The sequence below is a fragment of the Temnothorax americanus genome, unplaced genomic scaffold (genome assembly GCF_048541705.1).
Source record: "Temnothorax americanus isolate GAGA-0224 unplaced genomic scaffold, ASM4854170v1 Scaffold20, whole genome shotgun sequence".
Classification (NCBI taxonomy): domain Eukaryota; kingdom Metazoa; phylum Arthropoda; class Insecta; order Hymenoptera; family Formicidae; genus Temnothorax; species Temnothorax americanus.
In genome coordinates, this window is record NW_027509339.1 from 1,729,041 (window position 1) to 1,750,104 (window position 21,064).

A 21,064-nucleotide genomic window follows, 5' to 3' on the forward strand; every position below is an offset into this window, starting at 1 on the left:
AATATTTCAAAATCTTATATACACGGGAATAAGTTGTACACTGACGAGTGTATCATGTACGTTTTATTCAAATCTATTTTGCTGGATACGCGCATCTACGGTATTCCATCACTGTAAAAGTATTGCTATAATGTAACAAAATGCGCGACAAGGCGGAATCATGTGGGCTATTAGATTACAGGAATTAATTCTACATGTACATCTCGTTACATCATCAAATACTGAAGAGTGATAAATGCAAGAGTGGAAATGCATGTAAAAATTGCTCGCTACGTTCGCGAACTATTATAGCCAGTCGCAGCGTCTTGTGCGACAGAGCTCATGTCACATTTGTCGGGGAAATGGTCACAGAAATGCAATATTGGTCCGTCAAATGCAAATTATGCGTTGCGTAAAACGCTAGGAAGATTGAGGATTAAATACACTTTGCTTATGCAATGATGCGGTAGTACACAAAACGACAGGGAATACTTTTATTAAAAAATCCGTTTTATTTTGTCTTTCTTTTTTTTTTTAACGATCCTGTGCATTATTACATATTGCCGATATGATTTACGTCGCAACAAGTCGCACACATCAATTCTGCCAGAAGATGACTAAAATCTTTTTACAACTGATTCTCTATTTGTTTCTCCCATTAAAATCCGATTATGTCGGACAATTTGTACCAAAAAACAATGAAAAATTCTACAACAGTTGCGAGCTCCGTCACACGGTCTGTGCTGGACCTCTACCGGAATTGGATTTTCAATGGTTTCGCTTCCTTTTATAACATCTGTTGCATCAATTGTTCTATTTAGTTAAAACAATAGCAAAGGGGGAAATGACCGTACACTTCATGGGGCGATTAAAACACATTTTGCTTAGTTAAGAATATTCGCGCGTATACTATAAAACAATGAAGTCTAATTCCATAACGAAGCTGTTCAATTAGACTAATATGATGATTTTTAAATATTCTAAAATATTTAAAAATGGTTGATCTATAGTCGATAAATGCATCCGATCCGGCATTGTATTGCAACTGCCTTTCGTGAAACTCATGAACATGACACGCGAACACGCGTTCATGACACACAAACGTCATTTCCTTCTTTGCTATACACATTCCAAGGACACGTTGTCATTAATTTACACTTCTTTTCCCTCCTCTATGATTAATAATTCTAATGAAGGTACATACACGAAAGATCGATCGGAAAGTCGATAGCGTCACTATTGAAATAAAACAGGCTTACATAAATTACCGTGTATAATTGTGCAGTCTGATTAAAAATTTGCTCATTTAGCTTGATTAAGTCAGAGTATCGAACTTTCGTGTACGTGGGAGGGAGCTACTAAATACAGCTAAAAATCTATGAGACTGCAGTTACATTTCCCGAATCTGAAAACACGTATAGCGCCCGTTTATACATTTTCTTCAGATGAAAATTTAATCCACTACAAGTTTCTCTTCTTCTTACTGGTTTGTAAGTAGTCAGCGTGTATCAGCGAGGAAAAAATCGATTTGCTGTTGCCAGACTGAGTTAACTCACAATCAGTTCAAGAAAGAAATTCTTCAAGACCTGAACAAGGAAACTTACAATGGGCTCCATAATATAGGCTCGGTTCGCTTTTACTTGCATAATGCGCCCATTATATCTAGATGGTTATTGTGCCGTATTGTTAAGAGATACCATCACACGAAAAACCGAAAGAGTGAAGGAAGAAATGACTGTTCATACCCGGTGTGTCGGATTATGAACGAGATTTGTACTATGCCTGTCGTCACATATATAATGCGGTATTCCATGGCAAAAAGAACTAGAAAGAGAACTGCCTATACCTAGTCCTCTCTATTGCTAAGCATTGGCGTAAGAAATCGGTGGCTTCGGTGATGGTAGCGACACGGGAATTGAAGTATCGCGGACGAAATTGTTTTTTCTTCTTATTTGAAATAACACGATTACTTCTTTGAGAGGGAGATAGAAAGGGAGATAGAGTTAGAGAAAGAGAAACAGAGATGTTCTATAAAATATCTAAGACCGAGAAACGCCGAGACCAATTTAAAATCCATCCTCTCATCAATCGAGAATCAGCTTTTTTGGTTGCTCCCATGTGAAACCGTCTCGTCCAAAGTGACCGTATGTGCTGGTTTGTTGATAAATAGGGTTGCGAAGGTTTAACTCCCTACAAAAAAGATAATTACACCCTTAATTTATTTATCTTTTTGTACATTTGATGTATTATATTACATTATTCAATAAATTATATCACACACATCATATAGTCGTTGCAATATATCACAAGTAAAACAATATTTATCATAACAATTTGCGTAACACAAGTTATATTAAAGTTACGAGAAAAATGTTAAAATTATTTAAGTATACGTACTTGACGATCTTTCCGGGTCGTAAATCGAAGTTCTTGTTCACTATGTCTAGGAGCTCGTTTTGAGAACGCGTGGATGTTCCATAATCAAAAACTGTGATAGACAATGGTTCCGCCACTCCAATGGCGTAGGAGACCTAATATAAATAATCGTAAATTTTTTCATAATACAAAGATATACAATTTTCTTAAATTTCATTACAAAATAGTTGTGGAAATTGCTTGTTTTATTTGAACAAGAATAAAGCTTGACGTTTGTGAGTTTTACCTGTACAAGACAGCGTCTGCAAAGGCCAGCCTTTACCAAAGACTTGGCAACCCATCTCGCAGCGTATGCAGCTGATCTGTCCACCTTCGTAAAATCTTTACCGGAAAATGCACCACCACCATGCGCTCCCCAACCACCGTACGTGTCTACGATGATCTTCCGTCCGGTAAGACCAGCGTCACTCTAAAATTTTAAATAAGAATGTATCAGAGTAACTTGCAAAATATGTTGCACATTCGATTAACATCTGCATTGATTATATTATATAATACTTGGGGACTTTAATAATACCTGTGGACCACCGATAATGAAAAGCCCGCAAGGATTCACATGGAAGATTGTTCTCTCGTCTAAATATCTCGCGGGTATTACTTCTTTGATGACTTTCTCCATGACTGCCTTCCGGAGTTCGTCTAGACCGATTTTTTCGCTATGTTGCAGCGACACCACAACAGTATGGACTCTTATAGGTACGCAGGCTCCATGGTCCATGATATATTCGCAGGTTACCTGTCGTATACATAATTACACATACGTCTTATATTAATTATACATTAATTTTTTAAGTTATTAAAATATTGTAAAAAAATTATATTTAATGGATTATTCTCAGCTAGGTTTTTATCATCATAGCATTCAAGAGTAGCAAATACATAAAATACATCATTGAATAATCATCTCACTGTCCATGAACTTTTTTTTTCTTATTGTCTAGGTCTCTGAGCGTGAAAAGTATCGGAAATGATTAGATTAGAAATTTTTCGACTTCCAGGCGCATCTTCCGACAAATTTTTAAAATTCCATATCGATACTGAAACTTCCGCTTGTTTTATCTTATCAAATTTATCGAACTTTGCCCTTTGTAAATTAAGATAAATAAGAAGTATATACAAACATATGAAAATCAAACCTGTGTTTTTGAATCTGGACGAGCCCACCATAGTTCGCCGCTTCGTCTTAGCTCGGCGATTTTCTGATTCAATTTATGTGCCAGCACGACCGTCAATGGCATACACTCGTCTGTTTCATCGGTCGCGTACCCGAACATTAGACCCTGATGAAAGAAATTGAGTTATTCCAGCTAAAATTTATAAGATATAAGCTTCAAGCATCGAACAGACTTTGTACATATAATTTCAAATACGTAGATAAATTATTTGAAATTACGTGCCGTCAGAATATAAAAGTAAACATTGTATTTTTATGCGTGAAAGAAAAGAAAGCTTGATTAAAAATTGAAAAGCTTTTGTAAAGCGTAAATTAATGCACAAGTATGGGGTATTATACAGTGTATCCCATTTTAAAGTTTTCAATGTTATATCTCGCGAACCGATTATTTTATTAAAAAATGTTTCAGACGAAAGTTGCATGGTTTGGAGAGGGACACATAATCCAGATGTGAGTCATGTCGTAGATGTTATCGTTTTCAAGAAATTTTGAAGGTGACTAATTTCTTAAATAGACCTTGATTTTTTCCTTGAGATAAAAGTTGTAGATCTCGTCGAGACGTTTTCAAAACACTGTAATAAAGCTTTTTTTGTTAAGAATTTCCTGAAATATTTTAAATTTTGACTCAATATTTTTAATGTAAAATATGAAATATCTCATAAAGTATTCATGTTTCGATGTCTTGACTTTCATACTTTTATACATAGAATGAAAGGAATCGAATAATAAGATTATTATTATTTTAATAATAATATTATTGTTATTATTACTCAAGGAAAAAATCAAGTTCCATTAAACAAATTTCTTGAAAGCGATGGCATCTACGACAGGACTCACATCTGAATCATGTGTCTTCCTCCTAACCATGCAACTTTTGTCTGAAACATTTTTCAGTAAAATCATCGGTTCGCGAGATATAGCACTGTAAACTTTAAAATGGGACACTCTGTATATATCTATGAGAAATATGAAGCAACATCTAATAAAAGGTGCCATACAGAACAGAACAGAAGTGATATCAATATGACAAAAGGGATATACTTATTAACAATTAAGTTAACATTAATAAACAACTTAATTTACAAGCTATTTACATTTCACACACCATTCATTACATAACCAACTAACTAGTTTACATAACGACTACTTAACGAATTCGTTTAACAGTATGGTCAGTGGCCAATCTCCTTTGGTTACAATTACTTAACAATAAATTCTTAACTACGGGTTACACTAAGATCATGTTATCCTACTAAAGACGTTATTAATCTACAATAATATAAAACATGCAAGTGCTTCCAAATCTATGGAATCTACAATAACGTAAAACATGCAAGTGTTTCTATATCTATCTACATGAAATTTTTTGCACTAATTGTATATATCCTACACTTCTTATATACCATATCCCGGTAAAGAATCAACGACAGAATAACATTTGTAGCAATGCATTCAAACTACCGTGATAATGTAACAAATATGTGAAGAACACTCAATATGTCATATACCACTTCCACCTCTATAGTGAAGAAATAAAAATAGGCCAGTAGGATTACAAGAAGAAATAAAGAAGTGAAATGTTACTTATACAACTACTGTAACTTGTACTTAGTAGCGCAGGAGGCAAACGGTCAAAGAGAATAAGACAGGAGATAAAAAGAAGAGGAAATTCAACGATGGCAATGCTAATTGACCTGATCTCCTGCTCCCACTTCCTCGTCGCTACGGTTTTCGTGAACGCCTGCCGCGATATTTGGTGACTGAGCGTCGAGCGCCAACAGAACATTGCACAGCTTGTAGTCAAAACCTGTAGAAATCATCGTAGTGAGACAAAGATATTCGCTGCTGTTTTACGCGTCGACGTTGTCCTTGCACGAAATTCCGCCATTTTGATGCGTTGGGTTTTTAACGGACCACGTTGATCCCAATAATCCTGGAGTGACTAAAAACTAATACAATGGCTGCACGTACGAGTTCGGGCACGGAAACTTCATGAAATATCGGAGATAATACTGAATCAAATTCTTTTGAAACTATTTAGTGCATATTATATTTTTTTTATAATTTTATAATTTTATATTTTTATTATAATTAGACACAAAATTTATTACGAGTGAATTTTACGCATATGACCGTGTCCGAACATAGTACACGCAGCCTCACTTTCTATATACATGATAACTAATATCGGGACTTTGTTGGAATCGCATTCCAGTGCTTTGTAAACCATCTCTCCGAGACATCTCTGCCAAATTAGAAATTTCTCCTGCACGATTGACGATTAAAATTGCGAAGAATTTTTCAAGAGATATTTTGCGGTATTATCTTACAACGATAATGCTTAGATAACTCGCACAGGTGCTTGCATTCTCACCTGCGCACACGCACGCACGCAGGCACACGTAAGATGTAACACACGCTTGTGACACACAGAATAGCAAAACAGATTTGAGAACGTCTGAAGTTTAAAGGAGGTCAGAGGAAGAGGATAGTAAGAAGCAAGAACATGGGGTAGATCGTTGACATTGAATTATTTTTGGCTGTTCTGTGGCACGGGCTGAGAATGGGTTATGTACCTGGTCACCTGCACCCACGTCCATCTCTTGCCTGTCCGTATGGACACCATCCGCGATATTTGGGGATTGTTGTTCGATCGCCACCAAAAGGTTCAACGTACGCCAATCGAATCCTGCCACGATATGCTTACGTTACACAGTCTTTATTCATTCTTTTTGCATGATCTTTTTTTTTGTCCGAAAGGTAATGAGCAGGATACTGATTATCCGAGCGATCGAGACATGGAGGAACCAAGTCAAACATCTCAATGTGTGTGTACAAAGAAGAATCCTTATACTCATCTTAGTATTACCATTAATGTTCGATATAAGAAAACAGAAATCACAATGTTTGGTGCTTGAATCTTTTGCGCCATGATTCGATCGTGTTGTCGTGACAATTCGATGAAGGACAATTGTATGAGGCGAATTTTATGAGGACGAGGGAGCTGGCTATCTATTCAGCCACAGAGCATGCATGTGTTACATGAGTAATGATTAAAGTCTCTTTATCGCGAGTGTAAGGATTTTAATTTTTCTCGCGCAAACATAGAATTAACATCCAACAAAGTGTCAGACAATCGGAGAAAGTGACAGACGTGCATCATTGAGACTAAGGGCAGATATAAGCGCGTATCGCATCGGCCTGTTGCTGTACCTTTTGAAGAATCGTCGTAGCCGATGTGTTGCACTGTATCCCGAACGATCTTCTGATAATCCACCACAGCCTTTGATGTAATCTCCCCGCACAGAAGTATCATCCCAGTTTTCGTTACGGTTTCTATTGAAAATAGAAAAACTCGATTAAGTATAGTGTAACACATCTACATAATGAAATTACATATAGAATATATTTAAATGCGATTATATATTGAAGGAATGTTATATAAAGTAAATGTTAAGGCAGCTATATATGTACTTGGGAAAACATTTTTTTTTCTTTCAAAGATTGCTCGTTTCGATAATATATTGCAAATGCAATAGATGCAGGAGTCAAAAGTTCCGGCCTAGAACTAGTTCAGGGCTGAACAAACTAATGTATAAATAGAATACATATTCATACATGATACGTGTTTAAATGCCTGTAGAAATCAGCACTGTCTTGGCGAAACTTACCGCATGCTACTTTAGCGTCGGGGTCTTGTGTCAGGTGTGCATCTAAAATGGCATCACTTATTTGATCACACATTTTGTCTGAAAAATAACATAAGACATATAAATATATAATACTAATCAAAGTGAATTATTAATCAAAACCATTAGAGGATTTCCAATATCTATAAACATGATTAAAATATAATTAAAAAACCTTGTAAAGAAAGTAAATATAAATGTAATAAACAAAAAATAAGAGAGAATAAAGGACCCCGCCATATCCTTGTGGAAATTGGGTTTCGGTGACATTAGCTGAAACTTTGGAAATAAATAGTTTATGTAATGCTGACCAAAAGTCACAATGAGCAAAATTCACAATAATCAACCGTTTAGATGCTATCAGCGTTCATAAGTCAAAATGTGTTATTTCTGTACTATTGTGGTACAATGGATTTCGGTGTAATTGGCTGAAACTGTAGAAATAGATAGTTTATATGATGCTGATTGAAAGTTGTAATGGGCAAGATTCACAATAATCGTCATAATCGATCGTTTAAGCGCTATCAGCGTTCAAAAGTCAAAATAAGGCATTATGTCAGTACTATTGTGGGACAGTGGATTGCAACGTATTATTCTACAGAATCACACAACTTATTCTTCTTGTTAATACAAAAATATGTATTTATGTGAAAAAAATGTATATGCATGTATGTGAATTATGTGTTATAAGATTATAATTCATATATGTATATATACACACATGCATGTATACATATTTTCTTCACATAAATACATATTTTTGTATTAACAAAAAGAATAAGTTGTATGATTCTGCAGAATAATACATTGCAGTCCACTGTTTTACAATAGTGTTGACATGCATAACGCCTTATTTTGACTTTTGATCGCTGATAGCATCTAAACGGTTGACTATTATGAATCTTGCCCATTGTGACTTTTGATCAGCATCACATAAACTATTTATTTCCAAAGTTTCAGCTAATTTCACCGAAACCCAATTTCCATAAGGATATGGTGGGGTCCGTTATTATTATATAAAGGAATAATAGCATAATAATTAATTTTTATTCTGTCTGTATTATAATATAATTTAAGAAAAGCAGCGAATCGCTAATCCAAGATTAGTTCGCCTAAATTGCTCACGTAACTCGTTTCTTTCTTTATCTTTGATATAATTAGAGCCGAGATGTAGAGAGAAAAAACAAGTCATTAACCGCAGAGATAATTAGCAACGTACGAGCCGATTGCAAAAAAATAATTTACTATTCGTTATTTTTTAAACAGTTGAAGTTAAAAGACAAGAATTACCACATCAAGATGTGTAAAAATGAGCTACATACAAAATCGAACGTTTAAATAAATTCGGAAATAGTATTGCGATTTTTTTTTTAGAATGTTAGTGGAATTTCACGACAACCATCTTGGATTGAGTATCAGAAATGAAGAAATTTACACAAACAATTGTTATATGTATAAATTTTCATAGGCATTTTTTTAAAATAAAACTATTTGAGAAGAGAGTTGCATGAAGCACAGACATATGGAACACCGCAGAACTGTTATCAGCTTCATAGGCCGGATATTCATAGTAGGATCTTATATTTAAGACCATCTTAAGTAAAATCTTAAGATGTAATGAACCAATCACAGAGCCGTATTAGCATCTTAAGACATTACTTAAGACGGTCTTGAAATAAGATCCAACTATGAAATACCGGTCATAAAATTATTATGTTCTTAAATGTTAATTTGTTTTTGTATTACGAGATTACTTTATCAAGTCAAAGCTATTTCGAGCTATGATCTTTTTACGATTAGTTGCAAAAGTCCCTTGCGCGATTTCCCCATTCCTGACATCATATCCTGTAAGATGACTAATACAGATAATGTTGAGTCGTTGATATAATCGTGGATTATAAAGCTTACGGTTTAATAATGAATCATTGGAAAAGCATTAAAAAATGAGAGTTGGGAAAAAAAGATTAAACAAATGTGATGGAGGAAGAAGAAAAAAGCGCTGATTTCTGGCTCAGTAACGAATAATAATAATAATAAATGATAATAAACGTTTGTCAGTCACAAACCCTCTGTGATCAATGGCGGTCGTTTAGAGAACGTTTCGGTTGGAAGTAGAGAAAAAAGGGGTAAGAAGAAAGCATTGTGTCTCAAAAGGAACAGATGTTCGTGAAACGAGAGCACTAAAGCAGCACTTCATATGTCGCGCTTTCGAGATATGAAACAATTTTTTTATTATATATAATATATATAATATAAAGATGCTTTTTTTGTGTGTGTGTGTATGTGCATATAAATTATAAATATTTTAATTTTGTATTACTTGATATGATCTTCGCGCATTCCATAAATTTCGGATACACCTATATCAAATGCCGCATTTGGCGATTGTTATCATTGAGATTAGGACATGTATCAGTCTATCAGTGTATCAGAGTATTAGATAAAATAGATATTTGACGAATATTCAGATTTACGCGTCTAGTGTAAAATAGTGTATCTGCGTTTGTAAATAAAGAATAATATTTTTGCGATTAATAATTTCAATAGCTATGAGAAATTAAAATAATTGGTTAATTCCTGTGCACCGGGTCCTACTTTTGTTACTAACATACATTACGGCAGCTTTGTTAGTGCCCTACTTTTTACATGTTTTCCATATTCATGTTCTTTGTAATTATTCGACTTATCATAAACAAATGTATGTAACGATATGAAATTATTATTATTCACTACGACCAAACGTCGGTCTCTCACGGGCTCTAAGGCCAGTTCTGGAAGATTCCAACGGGTATAGGACAAAAGGAAGCACAAAGCGAGAAGGGGGTCCCCGAAGCCTGTTCGTGTTACTCAATCATAGCTTCATGTTTCTCTTTCTTTCTCTCTGCCCAAGAAGTCTGCGATGCCTACAACAATCAAGTTATATCTTATTTCTACTCCAGAAGCAGACAATCGGCACGATAACAATTTAACGGTTCAAGCCAATCGATTCCGAGAAGAAACATCAACAAACATTTGAGCGGCGTCGACGAGCGACCAGCCGCGCCACCTAGGTCGCGAACAGAATCATCTAGAAGCTCTAGAAAATGGCGAACTTCCTTTCGCGCATGACAAACGATCGCTTGATGCACGCAGACTGGATTCGTGACAATCAAGCTCGCAATAACGAAGCAATAAGAAAGTAATAACGAAGAGAATTCGTAGAACGACCGCATTCCATCTTCCCGACCGGTCTCGCCTTAGCACAATTAGCTGTTCCCTTTTCTCACAGTCCTATCACTTCTATCTATAACACAGAGAACGGTTGATCTCGATTAGCCTGCGTTAATGCTAATGCATGCTAACGTAATGCATTTTTACATACGAAATATACGTAACTCAACGTTGACTTGTATCGATTCAGCAGCATCTGCGCTTCGGTGAACGTTCAAGAAAAGAATCTAGAATGGATGAGCTTTTTCGGGTTTCATCAAGCTCGTTCCAGAAAGAGGCTTTTACCAGATAGCAGAGACCTTGCATCTGTGTGTTCCTTGGTGTCTCCGTTGCATTTTCTGCACTCGAGACGAAATGAGTAATCAGACTCGACAGAAAGGAAACGGGATAAAAGGGACGGAAGGTTCAACTGCAAAGAGCCAAGCTTCTAACGAAACTATAAGTCCTGTGTCCTCTGTTTCCAATCGCGTTAGGCGTCTTTTGTGTCTATACGTATCTCGAATTTTTCGGTACATATCTGCGGTACGTATCTCGGAGCAACGGGGGTTCTCCCTATCTAAAATGAGATGCGGAAAGGCGCCGCCAAGGCACGTTACGGCACGGCACGGGTCCATTCAGGCGGAGGCCAATTTCGGACACGACGCAACCGGCGTCCGCCGAGAGCCGAGCGCGGTTCGCGCGCGCCGATCGCAGCGCGATCGGCGCCACGAGCACATGGCGACGCGGCGGCGCGCCAGCCAGCGGCAATGTGCCATGTCCCCGGCCCCGGCCAGGTCACGCCGCGTCGCGTCGGCGAGAAAATATGTAGAAACGCGGAGATCCCTTTGCGACCCGTTCGCTCGTGATTCGAGCAAACGCCTTTTTTTTTTTTTTAGAGCACAATCCCGGCCGTTCGTCCCGGGAAGGGAACGATCGGCGGAGTGTCACGGGAAGGCGGGAGACGAAAGACGTGTATGGGGACGTGTATGCGTCAATCGAGATGAGATCTCGATCGGGGGACATGATGAAAAAGGGTAGGTAGGTATAGGAAAGAGCGCGCGGTACAAGCGCCCGGGATCAGACGACTCTCCTCCATGATGGTGGTAGTGGCGGCGGCAGTGGTGGTGTGGTGGTGGTGGTAGTGCGAAAGCCGCAAGAGGTGTACAGGGGGACGTAGAGAGAGCGAGAAAGAGAGAGAGAGAGACAGATAGAGAGAAAGAGAGAGAAAGATGAAAGCTTTTCCGACCGATAATGCAGGGTCGCCCGATAAGACCCGGCGAGGGGGTTGGTCGTCTAACGGGTGGTCCCCCCCGGGCGGCGGGGGGAGGGAGGGGAGGGGGAAAAAGACGGCTTCTCTCACCTGGGTGTCCCTCGCCGACCGATTCCGAGGTGAAGAGGAACGAGGTGTCCTGCTGCAGCTCGGGCGGCGCGTGGCCGTTCGCGTAGCCGTTCATATGGTGCGCGGTCTCCGGCATCTTTCTGCGTTTCGGGGTCGTCGCCGCCGTTGTCGCCGTGTCGTCTCTCGTAACGGGTGTAGTTGTCGTCGGTCGTCACTCAGAATCGTTGGGGGGGCAGGTGCGGGGGGGTCGATCGGTCACCGCCGCGCCGTCGTCGAACACTGCTGTCGCGTACGGCCGCGAGCGAACTCGTCTCCTCCACTGACTCCACGTGCCTCTGCCTCTGCCTCCTCCTCCTCCTCGACGCCGTCGTTGTCGCCGTCCTCGTCGTTTCCACTCCGCCGCGCGCCTCGCTCCGAGTTTCACCGAGCCCGCTTAAAAAGGTCGGTGGGGTGCAATCGAGCCGCGTCTCTCTTCACCAGGGCTGTACCCCGCGTGGCTCTTCTAAGAGGATAGACGCGACCGAGCGAGAACGGCGTGCACGAGAGGGAGAGCGGGTCGTCGGGTGTCGGAAAGTGAGCGCGCGAGCTCCACACAGGCACACGGCACACCGCGTAATGATCGGGGAGTTTAAGGAGTTATCGGGACGAATGGGACGAGACGAGACGAGAGTGAGAGACGACGCGCCGCGACGCGTAGCGGGAAGTGAAAGAGATTCCCCGGCGCCTGTCGTCCTCTATTTATAATCTCGGTTCCGCCTGCCCGCGCGGCCGACTGGCACCCCGGTCACGTGACGCGCTCGGGCGCACGGCGCGGAATTCGAGTCGGGATCGAATCGAAGATCGGACGGACGATCGCGGTACGTCTCGAGCGCGCGTCTTCTCTCGCCGCGTCGCGCCGCGCCGGTTTTGCCGCTCCTCCGCTTCGCTTCTCCGGTCGCCCTCCTCGACTCCACGTGCTTCCCCTGCGAAAAAAAACGAAACGCAAGTTAGAGGTCAGAGTCTCTCCGAGGACGCTTGCTGGGGATTATTCTATCGCGAAACTGGATAATCGCGTTGGCGATTATTCCTCTTGGGAGAGAAGTACTTAATTTCTGAAAACGTTTAGTCAAATGGTTTATTTTCTGAAAGAAATGCAACGTTTTGACGAGTTTTAGAGAACAGATATACACCGATACTGATGCTACGTCATTTTACAATTAGTAAGATGAATTTGTATAATTTCATTTGTAAAACTTATATTGTGCACGTTCATTTTTTATCTATATTTATCTATTACAGTTATACATATACTCTGATGAAAAAAATTTCTCATATTTTCTTTGAGAGACTTATGAAAAATTCTGAAAAAATACAATATATTAAATTTTTCAGATACTCAGAAATAATTAGATGCGGATTTTCTGAATATTTCAGTATCCGTATGTATTATACATATACAGTATCCAAATGAAAAAAAATTTCTTATATTTTCTTAAAAAATTTGTAAGAATTGAGACTTAAGAGAAATTCTTAGAAAATACATAAAATTTCTCAGATACTTTTTTAGGTACTTAAAAATAATTAGATGAAGATTTTTGGAATACTTCAGTATCCGTGTGTATGAAAATTTCTGATAAATTACACAGACTTTCTCATATTTATTCAGATTTTTACAAAGATGTGTGTGTTGGCGGGAAAAATTTGAAATGTTAAACCATTTGCTATTTTATTGGAGTTTTTCTGAAAAACGTTCTAATTCTTATAAAAAAATTCTGATAAGTTCTGAGCATTTAGAGAAAATCTGAAAATTTTTATAGAAATTTTGATTAATATGGAAAATTCTGAAACACTTTTCCACCAGGGTATATATGTATACACATACCCGCAAAAATTTATTTCTTAGATTTCTCAAACAAAAACGATATTACACATAATTTACTTAATTATTCAGAACGAGTATATTTTTTTACAACAAGCACGGATATTCATTTATATCAATATTCACATATAAATAGGTATGCAATTATAATTACATATTATAATAAAAATTACACCATTAAAAAACTGTTATTAAAAATAAAATAAAAATAAAAATTTTCGTTTGAGTCATCATAGGTAAAATCTTAATTGTTAAACAAAATAATTATTATTCGAAAGATTTATTTATAATTCTATTATTAAAAAAAATAACTGACATAGAGTGTATACACTTAAACACCCTGTATATCAAATATTTTCTATATTGCCAAGTATTTCAACAGTAATTATGAATATTTAATCCATATTAATGCGCTGGCAAGTACTTCACATCTGACTAATATATCCGTTTATATTATGTTCGTATACATGAAATACTGTAAATAAAAGTTAAAATTGTATAATATGGTCAATTTCTATTTCCTTGATTGAAAATTCGCTGAATTTCCTGATGTTTTTAATTTGCTAAATTATTACACATAACGAGAATATGAGAATTTCATTGATAAACGCTATTTTTATATAATAATTAATATTTATTAATCGCGTAGCTATTTGTATCAAAAGATCTACCCAGCATTTTATAATGAACACTTTGAAACAATTATATTATTCTGTCAATCTCGCGTACATCAATAATTTCTCGAAACTCACGCGAGTAAATTAATTTTTCTATATATATTATATTATATCATTATCTAAAATATATTTATTAATTATTTCAATTATCATCTAAAAATTATTAGCATTATAGTTTATTATTGCAACTCTCTTTGATGAAATAAAATCAGTTTTGCTTTTAAATAACGATAGTCCAACTGTCGAATGTTAGAAGTTAGAAATTTGAATTCTTAAATCCGAGAACATAGATATCTAATAGATAGCCCGAAGGTGATGACGCTATGAGAAGTTTACAATTTCTTTTGATACATTCAACGTTTCTCCTGATTATTCGTCGAGATCAACATGGCACTATGATCTCGACGAATAATCACTTGGGATTCGCTTCGTCATACTTTACATTTGGACCTTTTCATATTGCATCATGTGCCGCGGGAGTGATCTGTGAAAGTTACAGGAAAGTTACTGTCCGTATCTCCAACCCCCTCGCGGTTTAACTCTGAACAATAAGTAGAATTTTCCGGATTTCTGCTCTTAATGTGCGCGCAATTGCGGGAACGTATATGTACATAGAAGCCGACAAGTGCAGCTTGGATGCTTACCGATAACACCGGTCAAGTGCTTATCAGCACGCGTGATTCCAAGTCGCGTTATCTTTGGAGTGCTTGAGAGCTTCTAAAAGGGCGGAATTCCGTTGTTGTAGAGCGTTGTCGCGTATTCCTGACACAGCCGGAAATGTAATTCGCGCAAGACACAAGATGAAGCCGCGGTTGCGAAATTTGAGCACAAGATTCAGCGAGAGACCAACGTTATCGTCACTCGACTCGGAATTGCACTATACGAGAGTGTGCAAGCCGGCTAGACTTTTATATATCGCTCTCGAAGATATTCTTGAGAAATTCTTGAAGTGGAGTGGGATCGGCGGACGCAGCTATACTAGGATGTTGAATGACACACCAGTTTTACAGTAAATTGCACAAGTGTTTATTTGTTCTCTCGGGGTGATATGTAAATATAATTGTAAATCTGTCCAACACACGATATGGAGATGATTTAGAAGTTGGAATAGAAGCTGGATTGTGTGTTGTTTGGATGATTTAGAGATGAATAGAAACTGGATTTATTCATCTAAGATTATTTAAGACCGAGATTTGTGATACACGCATAAGATGACTTTTGATAAAGGATTTATGGAATAAAACAGTTTTCAACCGAGCTTGAATCCAAAAATCTACTAAACTAAATAGCTTCAAATCAAATTCGATATAGAACTAAAAATATCTAAAGCGAGCACTTGTATAATTGACAACCTATGGAACTGTTAAACTTCTGTGTAACTTCGAATTGGAAGGTCTCGAATTAGGAATTCGACTAAACAAGAATTTGCAAAGCAAGGCATCTATAGGATTAAAAATTTTTTTGTGAAATATGCGATAATATAGAAAATTAATAAATATGAATTCTGTGTTTGCGGAAGCATACACTTAATTTTGCAAAAACAAGAACCTTAAGATCAGCAATTAAAAAATGTATCAACAAGTGACATCTTCGAATTTGCAATTATCTCTTTGATAAAACGTTATATACATATATGTATATTTTTTAATTATTGGTAAAGTTTTGCTTATTGTGAATCTTGTATATTTATTTTTTCAACAGATCGACTCGTGGAGAAACTTAATACGCAATACACGGATAACATGATGTAATCGTTAATGACGTTAAAATTGCCGATCATTTCATACGTCATACAGTACATTACTCGTAATAGTGACGAGTTGCGAATCATGTTAAATGGACGTGAAACGATTGCGTGGCTGACTAGTACTTAAGTTTCAACGCGATAATGATTCTCACCTATAGTATCTCATCAGATATTCGATATAAATAGAAATGATTTTCTAGCTACTTAATTAAACAAACAGCAATCATTAGCTATAATAAATATAGACATACCTAATTAGTATTAAATATCAATCTGCGAATCTAAAGAAATTCTAAAGATTGTCGCAATTTCTTTTCGTATCGGCTTTCCTTCTCTATCGTGATAATTATACATTGTACATTTTATGGTTTTCCTGAATTATCATAATAGTGCATCTATAACGAAGTTCAGAAGTTTGTAAATTAACTTAATAATTAATGTGTATTATAAGTTATTTATCGTCGCTACAAATTGATTTATTTTATTGATAATCGACAATCACCGTTTTCTAAAATTACACGCTTTATATTTAATACACGCTTGAATAGAACGATAAATGTTATAAATTTAAAATCAACTATGATTTTATATAACTCAATCGCAATAAACTTGTTTTAATTGTTTGAAATATCTGATAGTCATTTTAGAATAAAAATCTCGACCAGGTTTTGCTTGTGAAAATGTTTAAACAAATTTTTAAAGTGTACACACGCGCGCGCGCGCGTGTATATGTATGTGCGAATTGATTTGATTAGTATCCTGCTGAAAATGTCATCTATTTGATGACTTGTTTAATAACTGTAGGTACTTTGCGACTTATATACTTTGCGACGTGGCTTTTTGTTGAAAAAGGTTAAGTGGCCGGTAAAAAGGAAATTTCATTTGCATTGCACGAGCAGTGACACTGATTGTGAGCCACACCGATAATAAATTCAACAGCTCACAATAATTTTAGTAACAACAGAGATTTAACGGAAAGCAAATGAGGGTCATCTCCTGTCGATGGTGTCAAATACATATATGCTCTCTGTTTATTGGCTCTGCTTTACAAACAACTCGTCTTTGTCGTTAATTTCATAAAAAGAATACGCCAAGATTAATAATAAACCATGATTTTGTAATAACATTGCATACGCGGTGTTGTAATAACGATACACGCGCTGTCTCTTTTTGTATTCGCCGAAGATTATTTTAATGCAAAACAATCTCCGAAGGAGGTGGGGAGCATAATCAATGTGACGAAACTCTCGATTTTACTATCGCAATTAATGTAGGATTATTACCAGAGCCTAATTCGTCAACAGTGATTTAGTTGGTTGATATCATTGCTTTGCATAAGGCGATTTTTGTACGTTTTCGCTTTTCAATAATTATTTTTATTTGAATAAAATATATTTTGAAATTGGGCAACTATACTAGTATAGCTACAGTGAAAGCAAGTCGACATGAGACAGTGTTACCAGTAATGATATTTTTAGTGAACACGCATTGCTTAGTGCTCTAAAAAGTGTTTCTATTTAATTTCAAGTTTAGTGTCCAACTTAAAAGGAAGCTATTTCGTGAAAAAAATTGCTTAACTAACAATTGTAAATTCTGTCGTTTCTGCTCTTTCGTGATAAAAAGCCGTTTAAAATATGAAATCTTAAAGGAAAAGTTCAGAAAAAGATTTATCGGACATACGTAACATACGTAAGTTACCTACATATTCTTTTTGTAATGTTATCTCGAGTATGATGTTGATAGCTATTTATAAACTTTAAGATACTATTATACATATACTAATACCATTATGTCGTAGCAATGACGCAAAATATAAAATATGGGCCCTTATGATACAATGTTAAAAACAAGTATTTTGTATTTAATATTTAAATACAAGCAATTTAATATTTAGAGCTAAGAATACGATATAATCTGCATCAGTAGCAACAGATAACTGAGTAGTTGCGGATAAAGTGCTGACTACATAGAAACTTATATGTACACGTGCACTGGATAGATCTTGAGTTCGTTGATTCTTCAGTTCAACATTGCGATTCAAGCGAAAAAAATTAAATTGAAAAAATAAACTGCATCTTTTTTGTGCGAGATCTTTGCTCTTAAGAAAATTAAATTTAAAAGTTTTGTGTTCAAACACCTGATCCATGTAATTGAATAACTTGATTGGCGCGTCTATATTTATTTATTACTCTGCATTCTTTATTTATGCTACATTTTATTTTTGGTTGTAAATGTTAACATTGCAAGTGCAGCATTAGACTATTAGATTAACTTGACTACTGATTAACATTCATGTGAATAATCAGATATTTTTTTTATTATACGAAACATTACAAACAAATTTTTTTTAATTCGCAAAAATTTTTAATTTTTTTCTTACAATTTTCCACTTTTCTTTTACATCTCTCTAATTGCACAAAATTATAATAAAGATGTTTATAATAAATTATAATAAAGACGTTTTTACATTATCATATCTAAATGGTCGGAATTTTCTGCAATTGGAATTTTTGGCGACCTAAAGTATCATTATCTATCTATGTATATGTGTACCTAAATTTTCTATTGTCAGCACCAAATTATTGATGTAAATTATTAATATAGATAATATCACTGCGACAATATTTGAAAAAGTCACAAGAATTGAAGCAGAATATTCGAAAAGCGGGAAAGGAAGAAGAGAGCATGATTGTATCTCAAAAAAGCAAATATGCTTAAAGAAGAAAGAAAAGGAATGTGACAGTATATGCGAATGTAATTAGATTATCAATTTTGCATCTCGTTAACATAAAATCGGTCGATAAATTATAATCGTTAATTGCAACGCATGATCGAAATTTGATATTTCCAGCACAATTGCGATTTGTTACTGTGCTTCTTCACCAGTTTTGTATTAAAATCGAGCAAGTCTTTTTTACTTGCTGACAATTAATTAATTTTTTTATTTGGCTGTTCGGTATGCAATTTAAAATAAGATATCTTCCTGCGATAATAATTATTATCAGACCGCGTTTGATCATTAATTTTTTCACATTTTTTTGCAAAACTATGCTAGAATTTGCATAAAAACATGTTGCTATAAACATTTGATAAATTCAATAATATCAATGATATCAGCAGGCTTTGTTGCAACATGTAATCCATACAAAGCTGTTTATCTGGATTACTTGTAAAATAACATGCAAGATTAATGGTAAGTTTGATGAGCAAGTTTCCTGATTCTTATTGAATATCGCACTTCTCACTCGTGATCCATTGGAACAAAAGCACACGTGAATCCTATTGCAAGATGCTTGACACACATACATGTTTTGATAATTCCATTATCGTTACTACTTTGCATTCTTTATTCTATATTATGCACTGTCTGTGTGTGTGTGTGTGTGTGTGTGTGTGTGTGTGTGAAAGCCACTGGATGCTCGCTTCATGAAAGTATCAAAATATTCATAATCTTCAAGTCATAAGCGATTAAAAATTAAAATTTTTTGAATGAAGGATAAGACTAGATATCTGAATTAATTTTAGGTAGGTATAACAATAGATGGGTTAACAAATTTTAATTTAAAACGCATTTACAGAGATTAAATAATACAAAAAATTTGCAATTTAAAAGTTACAATAGTGATGACTTTCTTTGGCATTTTCGCTAATAAAAAATCAAATCGACTTATAAATTAACTACAAAATTTTATTAAAAAACTTGAGTTTAAGATATAATATAATTATTTAATAACAAAAAATTCAATAAAGAATCTAATTAATTGTAAAAAAACTTGATGTATATCTCAGTATTTTACGATAAAGTACAATAATTTTAATTATAATGGAAATTTCAAATTTCATATTTAATGACGCATTGTATTTTAAATTAGAAATAATTATTTCAAAAAATAATTATTGAAAAAATGCAATTGCATTGCAATACATTATTTAAAATAAAGAATAAATAAATAAACCTTAATTTATTGACGAGGGAGATAAAAACTATTTTTGAATCTGTGATTACAATGAAATAATGAGGTAAGTGAATAATTTTATTACAATAATTTATTCTCGAAAACTGCTTTAATTCTTAATCGCAATGGTATAAAATAGCCGGACTTTCTATCTCACCCAATTCGCGTGAGAAAATATATTCGTCGAATCTCAGAGTTTTAGTTTACTAAATAAATATTTGCTGACAAATATATTTATGATGATAACTAATCAAATATTTAAGATGTCAAGTTTCAAGATATTTTAAGAACTTGATCAATATGTACATCCATAAATAGTAGCATATATTTATAGATGCATGGATTACTATCCATATATTTGTTCAGTATAAGTAAGAATTCGATGTTGTCTTAATGATATACGTAAACTCATATAAACTAATAAATACCTAATTACTTTATGCTGATGTTATTTTGTTGCGAAAAAATATTTTAATTTAAATTGCATATCAAAGAGCCGAGTGAAAAATTTCATCAATTCAGAAAAAAAAATTTAATCTATTTACGTCAGTTTAAAGTTTAAATAATTAAAAGTCATAAGTTATCGGAAAAAGCCACCAAAATTAACTTCTTTATTATAAAATTATCCACTTATCTTGTTTATTCAGGATTTACTCGGGAATTCAAACTGCTTTTCGCTTGTCGATGTTAAATTTCACCTGTTTAACATCGCGGTAGTTGCGTTTAAGCGTCTTCTGATCGCAAATTAAATCAATATCATTCGCGGGTTCATCGAACCGGCAAGCGCAGCATACGTGGTTATCTAATTAACGTGAATTTTTATCGCGTTCATTACGCGGTAGATACATCAAAGTCGAACAATTGATAAAGTGATCCTCTGTGCTCGTATCGTTATTACATGTCATACATGTGATCAACGTAAATATGTATCACTGATGTTTATATTTTGAAGATTTCAGCTGACGTACGGAAATAATAACGGTAATTCGCGTTTAAACTGTTTTGCATTTATATATATTA

The 21,064-nt window shown here is 35.5% G+C and overlaps 1 protein-coding gene and 1 long non-coding RNA gene across 3 annotated transcripts; one reads left to right on the forward strand and one right to left on the reverse strand.

Annotated features, from left to right (window-relative positions):
• Positions 1-468: 468 nt before the first annotated feature.
• Sam-s (S-adenosylmethionine Synthetase) lies at positions 469-15,139 on the reverse strand. 2 transcript variants are annotated; one of them, XM_077406223.1, is made up of 10 exons: positions 14,986-15,139; positions 11,828-12,768; positions 7,261-7,338; positions 6,803-6,925; positions 6,166-6,278; positions 3,552-3,695; positions 2,933-3,151; positions 2,642-2,824; positions 2,377-2,510; positions 469-2,169 (listed from the first exon to the last, which is right to left on the reverse strand). In XM_077406223.1, the coding sequence occupies exons 2-10, from the start codon at positions 11,940-11,942 to the stop codon at positions 2,064-2,066; spliced, it is 1,215 nt and encodes a 404-aa protein (XP_077262349.1). In that variant the 5' UTR covers positions 11,943-12,768; positions 14,986-15,139; the 3' UTR covers positions 469-2,063. The 2 variants fall into 2 exon arrangements, with proteins under 2 accessions (XP_077262349.1, XP_077262348.1); XM_077406222.1 differs by lacking the exon at positions 6,166-6,278 and adding an exon at positions 5,284-5,396 and having other exon boundaries at positions 14,986-15,137.
• Positions 15,140-15,141: 2 nt separating this feature from the next.
• On the forward strand, positions 15,142-17,339 carry LOC143897510 (uncharacterized). The gene is made up of 2 exons (XR_013256939.1): positions 15,142-15,350; positions 16,043-17,339. It is a non-coding gene; the product is annotated as an uncharacterized LOC143897510 (long non-coding RNA).
• Positions 17,340-21,064: the final 3,725 nt, after the last annotated feature.

Bases quoted from the DNA above. Each gene is read 5' to 3' on its own strand.
- Sam-s (XM_077406223.1), bottom strand. From the start codon at position 11,942: ATGCCGGAGACCGCGCACCATATGAACGGCTACGCGAACGGCCACGCG. The intron at 2,511-2,641 runs GTAAAACTCACA...TATTTATATTAG, and splicing joins GCAGACGCTGTCTTGTACAG to GTCTCCTACGCCATTGGAGT. The intron at 2,170-2,376 runs GTACGTATACTT...TCTTTTTTGTAG, and splicing joins CGACCCGGAAAGATCGTCAA to GGAGTTAAACCTTCGCAACC.